This window comes from Coturnix japonica, chromosome 1, assembly GCF_001577835.2.
Source record: "Coturnix japonica isolate 7356 chromosome 1, Coturnix japonica 2.1, whole genome shotgun sequence".
Classification (NCBI taxonomy): Eukaryota; Metazoa; Chordata; class Aves; order Galliformes; family Phasianidae; genus Coturnix; species Coturnix japonica.
This window is the reverse complement of record NC_029516.1, coordinates 166,037,099-166,049,665: the sequence shown is the minus strand read 5'-3', so window position 1 is coordinate 166,049,665 and position 12,567 is coordinate 166,037,099. Positions and strand designations below refer to the sequence as shown.

Here is a 12,567-nt window from a genome sequence, read left to right as displayed (position 1 = left end):
TGTGGAGCTTTGTTTGCTTGATTGCTTGTTGTTGTATGACTTCTCAGCCTTGACAAACACTATTTCATTAACATGCAGCAGCCATAGGCAGAGAACTAAACTAACTCTTCAGAAAACAACCTAATAACGTCAGTAAATGAGAGGGCAGGGAAAGATGTGTGGTACCTAATGCCAAAAACAGCAGTATGAAATGCTTCCCACAGCTGCTATTTCTTTTCAGACCAGCAGCACTTGCTTCATTCTTCTTGCATCTGTCTGAAAAGCCCTTCTTCTCTCATAGCAGCAACACTGTACTTCATAGAATCATAGAATGGCCTGGATTGAAAAGGACCACAATGATCGTCCAGTTTCAGCCCCCTGATATGTGCAGGGTCACCAACCACCAGACCAGGCTGCCCAGAGCCACATCCAGCCTGGCCTTGAATGTCTCCAGGGATGGGGCATCCACAGTGTCTCTGGGCAACCTGTTCCAGTGCGTCACCACCCTCTGTGTGAAAAACTTCCTCCTAATATCTAACCTAAACCTCCCTGTCTCAGTTAAAGACCATTTCCCTTTGTCCTATCACTACCCACCCTCATAAACAGTCTTTCCCCCCTCCTGTTTATACACTTCTTTCAAATATTGGAAGGCCACAATGAGGTCTCAGGGTTTTGATACTCCCATAGCAACAGCAACACATTTCTAGCTGTGGGCTATTGTTTATACAAACCACCATTGCACACACAGTCAAACTGATTCTACCATCTCAGAACTTCTGCCAAAGGCCCACAGCATAAGTAGAGTACTTCTCATTTCCACCTCTTTAATGAGGCAGCCATGATCTTGTGTCCCTTCAGCTCACCAATGGGCACCTCGGGGGCAGGGAGGACTCCCTTCTCCTGGTTCTCGGAGGGTAACAGTAAAGCAAGAAGTGGAGGTTGCTGTGCATTTGCTGGTAGCACATATGCTGAAGTCTTCACCATGGAATCTTAATCCTGCTTGTCACTGTTCCAGCAAAAATCTTCAGCATGTTCTGCGTGTACTGGAGGCTTTCTTTAAAGAGAAAAGTCCGCCAAAGAAGAGTTACAGCAGGATCTGGGAACAACTATCAGCTTTTCATACCAGAGAGAAACTTTGGAATACATTTTGAGTTTTAACAATGAAAAGCCTCCTTTAATTCAAAGAAGACAAGGTCACCTGGGGCTTTCTCATGTCCTCTGATGCTCCTGTTGTACTGAGCTGCTGTTCTACACAAGGGAAGATGATAAGGAGTTGGCAGCCATTTGGAGAACAATGGTAGATGCTGGGAGGTGCTCTGGTAGGCTCCTATTTGAAAAGCTCAAATTGTTCTCCCCATTACTTTGAAGGTGAAATTTGGTATAGACTCAGAAAAATAGGTTTAGTTTAGCAGTTACCTTTTTAGGTCTTCTGAGAAGATCATATTTTTCTTGTGCTCAGGAAAGCCAGGGAAGTAGTCCAAGAAATTATATGGAGGAAATCAAACCTTTGTTGGATTAGAGAAAGAGGGAAAAGTAACTGCAAGAAAGAGATGGAGGAAGGGAGAATTGGATTGGAATAAGAAACCAAAAGTTGGGAAAACATAAGGTTTGGAGATGGAAAAAGGGGTGATCTCTTCCAAGTGCTGTGACAGCACTAAGTCCCGTCATTACTCTGCCATCACCAAAATATCCAGATCCATAACCAAAATGCCCCATTCTGCCCTGTTTGTAAACTCTCCTTAAAGGACATCACAAAACCTGCTTTTATGTAGCGGGTAAATCCCAGCATTCGGTTTGCTGTTGTTTCCTAATGGATTTCTCTGAGTGTCTCTAGGATTGCTGTCCTCACACACAAATGACTTTATTCAGTTGTTTTAACACTGCCCTGGGAAGTGATGGGCAGTTACTCACCTCTTCCTCATAATTTAAGAGAATGCACTAAAACAAAAACCCACAGAACGGCCTGGGTTGGAAGGGACTTCCAAGATCATTAGCTGCAATGCCCCATACTAACGTAACTTCAGAAAGTTATTATTCTGTTCAACATTTTGATTCATATACTTCAAAACCTTCTGTGCCTAAAGCAATGGAAGTGAAATGTCTCCACTAGCATCAGTAGAACTGCTTTGTTGTTTGCTTCTCTCCTCTTACTCATGCTGACGTGGGATGACAGAGTTGGTGGATGCTTCACAACTCAGAACAACTGCAAGATGAGGAATATCTCCAAGGGCAGTTTGTCTGACAGCTGAGAGCGTGCTTGAACTACTAAATAAGAGAGTACCGGGGACTCAGATCAAAGTTTCCATTCCTGCTGTCCTCCTTTAGATCTCAGCTCATTCCTGAGCCTTATCTCAGGCTGCTCCAATGAGTTTTCTCCAAGGCAAATTCCATGTAGATTTCTGGGAATAGTTCATTTGAGAAACACCTCCAAAAGGGCAGAAGGGATGAGACAGTATCAGTTTGGTTCCCGCTGACTACACATACCTTCAGCATATCTCCTTAGTTTTGCACCTAAAGGCTTTGATACCAGGACATCCAATACCCATCTTCAGCTTCACATTTTAGTGCATACTTTTACATTATAGTGTTTCGAACTGAAAAGAATAAAAATTATAAATTATATATTGGGGTCACAGGGATATCCCTAAAGCCCAGTGCTATGTGCCATCACACATCTGATCTAGATGGAGCTGGCTCTACACACACAGTGGTAGCAATGGACCTCACACTTCAGAGCCAGGAATCTTTGGTAGACCTTTGGTTATTGAGCTGGGTTGATTGGTTGGTTGGTTTGTTGTTGTTACTCTTCCTTCCCTTCCCTTCCCTTCCCTTCCCTTCCCTTCCCTTCCCTTCCCTTCCCTTCCCTTCCCTTCCCTTCCCTTCCCTTCCCTTCCCTTCCCTTCCCTTCCCTTCTCTTCTTCTCCCCTCTTTCCCCTTCCCCGTGTCCTTACCCTTGCCTCCCCTTCCCTCCCCTCACCTTCTCCTTCCCCTTGTCCTTGTCCTTCACTTTCCACTTACCCTTACCCCTACCCTTACTCTTCCCTTTCCCTTTCCCTTTTTCCCTTTCCATTTCCCTTTTTCACTCTCTCTTTCCCTTTCCCCTTTTCACTCTCTCTTTCCATAAAAGGACTTTTTATTCTCATCAGGACACCCTGGTAATGCCTAAATTCATCCATGCCTCTGCAATGGATCCTCAGAAGGTGCTCAGCCCCCTTTTCTGGGGCTTTATCTATGAGTCAGAAATGGGTCTGCTTTGAGGGATCAGATATTCCTGAGATTTTACGACATATTTCTACTAGCCAGATGCTTACAGTAGATACTTATTGCTTCTTCTAACTTCAGCAGGAATACCTGCCAGCAGCTGCACGATGGCTGTGCTTAGAGTACACAAATGAGTACAGAAAACAGCACTGAAACTTATCTGGTACATCCATGTGAGAGTCGTGGCTCAGTGCAAATGCAGTGAAGGATGGGAATCATCAGCCTTTGGGAAGTGCTTAGAGATCCTGAGATAGAAGTCACATTCGTGTTAGGTAGTAATAGCTAGCTTAAGGTATTCATTAAAGAAATTAGGAGGTGGCTCCTACTCACCAGAGACATGAGATTTTCAACTCTCTGGAAACTTGTGGTACTTTTGCTGTAAGAGCAGTGGAATTAAAGACAGTTCAGAGATAGCACTTGATGCTCTCTAATAGCATTAATGTTCCCGAGGTACCAATTGCTGTTTTTAGCAGCCCTCTTCTTCTGCTCTCCACCAGTGAAGAGGTGAACACGTCCACCCTGCACTGACAGATTCATTTCATACAGGGGAAATCTGTTACCTTTTCCCTAGTGATGTTCTGGGATCAAACTTTCCAGGGCAATGTGCTGTAGGGAGCCTGATGGAGAGGGGGGTTGGACTCAATGACCTCCAGAGGTTCTTTCAACCCCTACAGTTCTGTGATTCAAGGAGTCTTGGCTTCCTTGTACCTACCATAGGAAAGTATCATAGGCGTGAACCTTGAGTAATTCTTGTATCACTCAGGATTGTGACAGCACAGTGCTGCCCTGAAGTCCCCATTCAGCAGACATTTCCCTTCAGTGCCTTAAGGATGGATGGGAGAGGGGCAGAGGTAGGAAGGGAATGAAAGGTGGAAGGGAAAAACTTCATGTGACATCAACAAGTGCAAGAAAGGCTTCAAGGATTTATTCTCTCCTGAGAGCTGTTCAGAATAGCACAAATTGTCCAGCCTTCAAATCCATATCTCTCCATGTTAGAGATAAGGATGTGGTACAAGACCATCTCCCAAGTCCAGGTAGATGACATCAGTTGCCCTTCCTACCCATTCAGAGATGCCAGCACTAATTTTACCTATGTGACCTTAATTGATTCATTTTCCAGAGGATGCATTCTCTAGTCAAACAGTGATCCTATAATCTTACAATAACAGAATGGTTTGAGTTGTAAGGGACTTTAAAGATCATCCAGTTCCAACCCCTGCCGTGTTCATGGCCCTTTCCATCCTGGTCTTCCCTTTGGTTATGGTCGGTCTCGTCAAGAGGCAGAGGGGTTTCTTTATGATCTTCTCCAAGGCTTGGTGGATGTGGTGGACCACAAACTGACACTGTACAAGTGTAGATTAAAACAGCTTTGAAAATGAGTCTGTAGAGGCTTGTAGTGCAACTATGGAGATGGATATGGATGGTGTAAGAATGAACACGTCCAAAACCTCCAAAGGAAACAGAGACAGGCTTTAAAGAAAGATCTCTACTGATAACCAAAGACATGATTGACAACAGTCAAAACACTTACCTTAGGGTAGAGACATGGCCCCAGCACAGGGTAGCTGTCAGCAGAAAACCTATGTTCAGATGGCCACAGGACCACAGGAGGATGGCCATAGGGTCACAGCATGTCACATGTAGAATTCCTCCTCTGTGGCCTCGCGTGAGATGGGAAATCTAGTTCTTATCAACAAAAAGGCACCCAAGAGCCATAACAAGGAGCCTGTAGGCAGCATCCTTGGAACAATGTGTCACAGGAGTGAGCCTGGCCAGGTCACCTGAACATAGCACTGGGTGCTTCTGAGTATGGGAGGATGTATGTGGGGATAGGAAAAATCATCTTACTTAGAAAGTCAGATAAAGATAAGAGACCTTCTATAAGGCCTCACAACAGACTATGATCCTTTGTATTAACAGTGGGAAAGAAGAGCCTCCCAAGAGCATCCTCATCGTACTCCAGAGCCCATGGCAGGGCTCTTGCAACTTTGATGCCCTTTTCAATCCAGGCCATTCTATGATTCTATGGCTATTCCAAAGTGCTGCCCATTAATAAAACCAACATACTGCACAAAGCATGGCTGCAGCAGGCAAATGTGCACAAAGGGAAAAATGGAAGATAATCTCCATACTGCACATATATCTTCTTTTCTCAGAACTCAGACCATCCCTTCACACTCATCCAGGCATCACGTGAGTGCTGTGTGATGACTTTATTCATGACTTTATTTACATTTTAAAAGAACCCTCTGATCCGCTACAGAACTGAGGTATGGTATTACCCATGAAGCCTGGAAGCCCAGTTTAAATTGCCCAGGACATGATGTTTCTGGAATACTTTGCATTCTACTGTACTTTGTGTGCTCAGAGCACAACCCCTGCTGATTTCAACGAATGCAAGATAGATGTTCATCCAGAATCCCAAATCAGATATGAGGAAAGTGAAGACAGTGCTGATCAGAAATGGCCCTGTAGCACATAAAGCACACTGTAGCTCAGTGTATTATGTACAGTTTAGAAGGGCACAGTTTCTAGAGCTTCACCTATGAGATTGTTCCTCCCCTGTCTGCTTAGATCCTGTCTCTCCAAAATTGCTGGACCCATGCACCAGCTCAGGCCCAGATCAGGCTTTTCATGTTCACTGGCCATTATTTGCCCACTCCACGTTTCCTTTTGCTAGGTCACTCTACTGCTGGTCCACTCATCACTGCTCATCAGCCCTGATCAAAGACTAAACCTGCAATTCCTCACACAGCAAAAGCTCCCTTAGATGGATCTCTGGACCTCCAGCAAGGCCAGCAGGACTAAGGATCATAGAATCATTAAGGTTGGAAAAGACCTCTAAGATCATCTAGTCCAAATGCCAGCTCATCCCCACTATGCCCACTTAACCACATCACCCTGTCCCTGCCATACACAAGACAGTGATACCCAAAGGTTTATTTGCTGGAATAGTCTGCAAATCCACTGCCATGGGATGGGAAGGGTGGTTGAAGGGCTCTGTACATGAGGGACCTTTTGTTGTGAGCACTAATGGAGTGAATGGGAAACATTTCTTCTCAGCTCCAGTGGTGAGGCAGTGGCACAGGCTGCCCAGGGAGGTGGTGCAGCCACCATCCATGGAGGTGTTCAGGAACTGTGGAGATATGGCACTGAAGGACGTGGTCAGTGGGCAGAGTGGGGATGGGTTGGTTGTTGGACTGGGTGATCTTAGAGGTCTTTTCCAACATTAAAGACTCGGTGATAAAGAACAGCAGCAGCACTTGGATGTGAAAAACCCACACAAGACTTAAATGATTTCAGAGTAAGTTTATGTCAGGACACTGGGGAATAGTATTTTTTCTCTCTCCCTTTTTTAGCCATTAATAACAAAGACTTTTGTCCCTTCCCTGCTGGCCACCACAAGCTGAATGTGAAGCAGGCACTCCGATGTGACATCAAAGCTAATTGCTGCAGCACAGGAAAAGCGATTGTTTCCCTGTGCAATACAAGGCAACATTTTTTAAACACTCTTTTGTTAACCTTGTTCAGAATCTGCTATTTTTCTGCTAAGAACATTAAGTTCTGCAGTCTACACCAGAGAGCTGCAGTCTTATCAATTTCTTAATGGCCGCCCATGAAAGACACCTCATCGATCTTTAAACGCACTGAAATTGTTCATTCACAAGAGGTTGTCTTGCAAAAATCTTCCTCTTTCATTACTTGCTATCACAGGATCATTACAGCAGTTTAATTATGAAACGTCATTCTGTGGGATTCTTCAGCGACCACCTGGCAACAACATAGAGATGCTCTGATCCAAAGCATCTCATCCAGGCTGGATGGGGTTCTGAGCACCAGACTGAGCTGTTCACAGTGGAGGAGTTGGACTCAATGGCCTTTCAAAGTCCCTTCCAACCCAAAGCACTCTGATTTTCTGATTAACAGGTCCCAGTCCCAACTCAGATTAACCATCAGTTGGACAGTACGTCCAAGGTTTTCAGGCTTTAGGTCCCTATTTGAATTAAAGCATTATGAATATTCATGCCTGTTTCACGAAGGTACAGTTCTGTGTGATTTACCACTGGCAACAGATGCAGAGCTAACAGGTTGGTATTTGCCATCTATTTACACAAAGAGCTATCAAGCTTTCTTCAACCCTACCTTAGAAGGAGCTCTTGTGATGTAAAATACAACTTTAATTTCCAATGGCTGTTTATTATTCCTCACCTTTCTGAAGATATTTTCACATAAGGGAGAAAAAAACTCCAACCAGCAACCTCTGCCTCTATGTCTCTACCGTCTGTGTGCTGCTACCGAGAGACTAAAGGGAGGGAGGCTTAATGTCATCAGACTGCTGCTTGTTTAAATATCAGCAAAGCAAACAAATGGCCCGAGACTTGACCATGCAAACAATAGAGACACATGCAGAGAACCCCTCCTGGCCAGTAGACCCAAAGTCAGCTTAACCAAGACGAAAAGAGAGCTCATTCCTGGCAAGCTTTGCTTTCTTCCCTTTGGAGTCTCCATGCCATTACCATCAGAGTTTCACACTACCAGCTGTGGAGTTGGGCTATTCAGTGCAACCATAAGAGCTGGCATTAGGCTTAGGCCAGGGCTCTACATCTTCCCACCTGCCTAGATGCAGCCAAACCTAAGCATGGTCCAAATCCATCTCCCAGGGCCACCATTTAGCTCACAGCTACTATGGGCTCAACTACAGAGATGTCTGTCTTTCCTAAGAGGCTGCTGGAGGCTGAGGCAGGGACATGAGAGACCTGCAGCCTCTTGAAGTGGCTGTTTTCAGGCCACGCCAGTCGGTAGGGAGGGACCGTGGAGGGAAGTCTCTGTTCTGCAGGGCCAGAAGGTTTTCTGCAGATGTTGATCAAAGCCTTCAGTTCTGCACGGAAGCTGTCATTGAGCCAGCAGTAGATGAAGGGGTTGTAGCAGGTGCTGCTCATCGCAAGCCAGTGAAAGGCGAAGTACAGGGCGTTGTTGGAGCGGATGGTTTGGCTGGAGAGCAGGACGACGTAGCAGTTCAAGGGAAACCAGCAGATAGCAAAAAGGATGACAACGAGCATCAACATCTTGATAGTCTTCCTATTTTTTTTGCGAAGGGCGAAGTACTGCTCAGTGGTGACATCCCCAATGACATTGCGCAGCCAGAGTTTCTTGGCCACCGTCATGTAGGCAGCGGATATGATCAACAGGGGCAGGACGTAGAGCAAAACGAAGGTCGTTAAGTCAAGGTACTTCCAGAAGAGGTCAGCTGGCTCAGGGAAGTCTGGGATGCACAGGCACCGAGTGACTTCCTCACTGCAAAGGGAGAAACATCCAGAACCACGGAACAGTTTGGGTTGGAAGGAACCTTAAAGCCCATGCAAATGCCAATGTATAGAAATAGAACGATCAGGACAGCTCCTGAACTTTGTGTCCTATTTTGTATGACCAGTTATGACAGAATAAATATCAAAAACTATATAAATAAAATAGGATATCAGCCATCACAAATGGAAATCGATGTGAATTACAGACTAGCCCCCTATCTGGGTAACCTCAGTGTTCAGTAGAACATTCCAGTGTGTAACCATCAGGAACTTGGCCTCCAGTGAAACTAGTAGAAAATACACCAATATGGGAAAACAATCCTTACCTGTATTCAAAAGTAAAGAGTTTTTGGTAGATAGCATGTGGGAGGGAAAAACAAGCTGCCATGACCCAAATGACAGAGATGTAGATAACGCCTTTTGCCATAGGTAAGCGAGGTTTCAGAGGGTGCATTATGACCTGTTCAAAACAAACTAACATTCAGGCTTGTGTCATCTCAGGAAATAATTGTATCATTTCTTTTCGTGTGCTTCCAGCCTTACATCTGTTACTGGACATGGACATTCAGCATGCAAACTGTGCTGCCTCCTCTCAGCTCTCACTGCCTACGAGCTACACATAAATGTCTGAGATAATCCAGCAGGAAGGAAAGCCAGATCCCAGTCTGACCCTCGGACTTCAGTATTTTACTCTGAGAGGCAAAAACAGGGCATTGGTGGCCCTTTCGTGTGTATTCATTTCCAGAGTCAGTTTACTTAAAAGCAAATTAAGGCTGGAGATGTAGTCTGTCTCAGTGACCAGAGATCCATGGGGTTGTGAAGTAGCCAGAGCTCAGCTCAATGTCTGCAAGCAAAAAATGTCAGCACCACCAACCTGCTCTTTGTGGGTCTGGGGTAAATCCAGCCCAGTAATGTATGACTGCTCCCAGACTTGATTCCAGCAGCAGCTCAGCCCTGCTTGTGACAAACACCAGCCCTCTGCGTCTCATGTGGGGTGAGATGTCCCAGGGCTGCCTGACATCAAGCAGGACGTCCCCACACCCACAGCACTGGGGCCAAGGAAGCCTCCCACTTGGTACAGCTGACTGTGTGAATTCCTATCAAGCCCTCAGACTCCATTCTGGCTTGCAAGCAACTGGATCACCATCTGCAGAGTTCCAGCCCCTGGGTGGGAGTGCACACATCCCACCTCACTGCAGGTGTGGAGCTGTTCTCCATCTAACAGCAAAGAGCTGCCCCACTGCACCGTCAGCCCTTCATGCATCTTACATTAACCTGAGAGCTGAGAAGGGAAGGACGTGAGATCACACTCTCATTCTAATTACACCCTTCCAAACTTCCCTGCTTTCTTCTCCAGTGAGCTCTCACCTGGTGCCTGTCCACGGCAATGGCTGTGAGGGTCAGAGCAGAGACATGGAGCGAGCAGTACTGTGCAAACCTACTGACATGGCACATCCCCTTCCCAAATATCCATGTGCTGTTCACAAAACGAGCCTGGAATCAGAACAACATCAGCACTTGTGCCTGTGTCCACATGCTTATATACACAGACATAAATGAGCAACCTCCTGTAGGGAATCCACCTTAGCAGTGGGTGCACTCGATGAGCTCCAAAGGTCCCTTCTAACCCCTACGATTTCACCTCCGGCACAAAACTGCTGTGGAAAAGATGCCTTAGAATAGCAGTTTCTTTCTGCCTTGAATTTTTTCCAAACTGCTGAGGCTATTAAAGCAACTTCAATGGCTTTATGGCACATCCTCTGTGTCCCAGCAGGCCAGTACAATGCACCGAGCTGCAGCCACAGCCCTCCCACCAAAAAAAAAAAGGCCTCTGCCCCCATCTTACCAGTGTAAAAGGCGTGTTGAGAAGCGTGATCATGATGTCGGCCACAGCCAGGTTGACGATGAACAGGCTGGTGGCCGAGTGCATCCTTTTGTTCTTGATGACCACATGGCACACCAGGACGTTTCCAAAGAGAGAGAAGAAGATGATGATGGAGTATGCCACGATGAGCAGAGCTTTGGCTGCCACGTGCTGTGAGTCTGCTCCGTGCCGGCTCCTGCCCACAAAGCTCTGCCAGTCGGCCAACGTGTCGTTATCCCATGGAAAGAACCCCGAGATGTTTGGGATTTCCAATACCTCCTCGAGACTTCTGTTGAGAGGGAACTTTCCTGAGGTCGGGAAGGTGTTGACGAAGTAGGGGAGGGAGAGCCAAACGAAACAGGAGAACATCTCTGGCAGGCTGCTGTGTGCTTCCCCAAGAGAAATAACTCACGTAGGGCAGTGCTGTGGCTGGGCAGCAGCAGCTGTACAGGTGCACACGTCGCTGCCAGCGATGCACCGGCACAGCCCAGGGAGCGGGGCTCCTCTCTCTCCTGCTCAGCTCTTTGTCACTTTTCTCCTCCAGCAGAGCTCTGTGTCCTCACACAAGCTCCCAGCCAGCATTCCTGCCCATTGGGCTGCATAGCATTATTTCTGCTCTGACGTGCTGCAGTTCTGCACAATTACACTCCCCTCAGGCGTCACTCCAAGACAATCACAGCTGCACTCTTTGCAGAAGGCAAAATCCATCTCTTTGGTTCTCGGCATCGTTCTCCAGAAGCAGCCCTGCTCATGCTGATCTGGTGCTATTATGCACCAACAATGCGTGCAGGGGCTGCGCTGTCTTTCAGGGCACATTTCAAACAGAAGTTCAGCTTTACCTATTTCACAGCACCACAAACTAGCATGGAACAGGGGCACAGCACAGTAAGTCATGCACACACGTGCTGGTGAAAATACATGCATGGGTAAGGTGTCATCCCATGGTCTCTGGCTTAAGGGTTAGGAGATTACCAACTTAACAGCCCCCACCTGTCCCTCCCCTGACAGCTCCATGCAGGCACTGCAGCCTCCGTGAGGCCTCACACACAGTGCTCTCCACCAGAAATATCCGCCCGGCAGCAGGTATTTTCTCAGAGATGAGATTCATTTCAGTAACCGGCAATTTTGCCAAATCCCTACAAGCTGACAGCATCCTGTAACACTTTCCTTTCTCAGCCACGAGAGAGATCAGAGATACACAGCAGCACTCCTCTAGCAGGCTGACACCTATTATTACTAATGAACTCTCTACCACGACCTCAGGAGATCACCCACTTTGTCTAATTTCACAGTTGCATTTGGCTGTCAATGCCAAGGGATGCATTTAGAATTAAAAACACCTTAATCACAGAATCATAAAATGGTCTGGGTTGAAAAGGACCACAATGATCATCCAGTTTCAACCCCCTGCTATGTGCAGGGTCACCAACCACCAGACCAGGCTGCCCAGAGCCACATCCAGCCTGGCCTTGAATGCCTGCAGGGATGGGGCATCCACAGCCTCCTTGGGCAACCTGTTCCAGTGCGTCACCACCCTCTGTGTGAAAAAATTCCTCCTAACATCTAACCTAAACCTCCCCTGTCTCAGTTTAAAACCATTCCCCCTCGTCCTATCACCCTTAACCTCTCCAGAACTGGTACCTCTTCCTGACATGGCTGCTGATTTGTGCTCTCTCTTTCTGAAAAGATCCCAGTAGGGTGTTGTATTTCCCTTTCCAAACATTCAGCCGTGTTGAATGTTCATACCTGATCTCTGTGAAAAGAATATACGCATATCCAATAGTGGTAGGATACAGTTTGGTGTCTGCTTCATGGTGTGCCAACATCCCCATCACCCACTGACTGCAAAAGGAAAGAGCTACACAGGAATGTCAGGATTTGATGACTTATATCTGCTTTGGGTTTGGTTGGGTTTTTTAAGGTAACTGTGAACTGAGGCACCTTGCCAAATAAAAAGCATTCAGAAAACACTTGAAACAAAGATACGCAGCTTTCAGGCAATTCACATAACCACAAATGTCTGCTCAACAGCTCTCTCAACTGAAGTTACAATTTAGGAAGAGAGGAGTAGTGAAAACAGTCTATAAAAGCACAGTGGTACCAAAATAACCCACCCAGACTTTACAAAACAGGGTTTGGAAACATCCAACTAAAGGG

At 46.4% G+C, this 12,567-nt stretch overlaps 1 protein-coding gene across 1 annotated transcript; it reads right to left on the bottom strand.

Annotated features, from left to right (window-relative positions):
• Positions 1-7,416: 7,416 nt before the first annotated feature.
• GPR83 (G protein-coupled receptor 83) lies at positions 7,417-11,817 on the bottom strand. Its single transcript, XM_015852346.2, has 4 exons — positions 10,393-11,817; positions 9,915-10,040; positions 8,873-9,006; positions 7,417-8,535 (listed from the first exon to the last, which is right to left on the bottom strand). The coding sequence occupies exons 1-4, from the start codon at positions 10,777-10,779 to the stop codon at positions 7,911-7,913; spliced, it is 1,272 nt and encodes a 423-aa protein (XP_015707832.1). The 5' UTR covers positions 10,780-11,817; the 3' UTR covers positions 7,417-7,910.
• Positions 11,818-12,567: the final 750 nt, after the last annotated feature.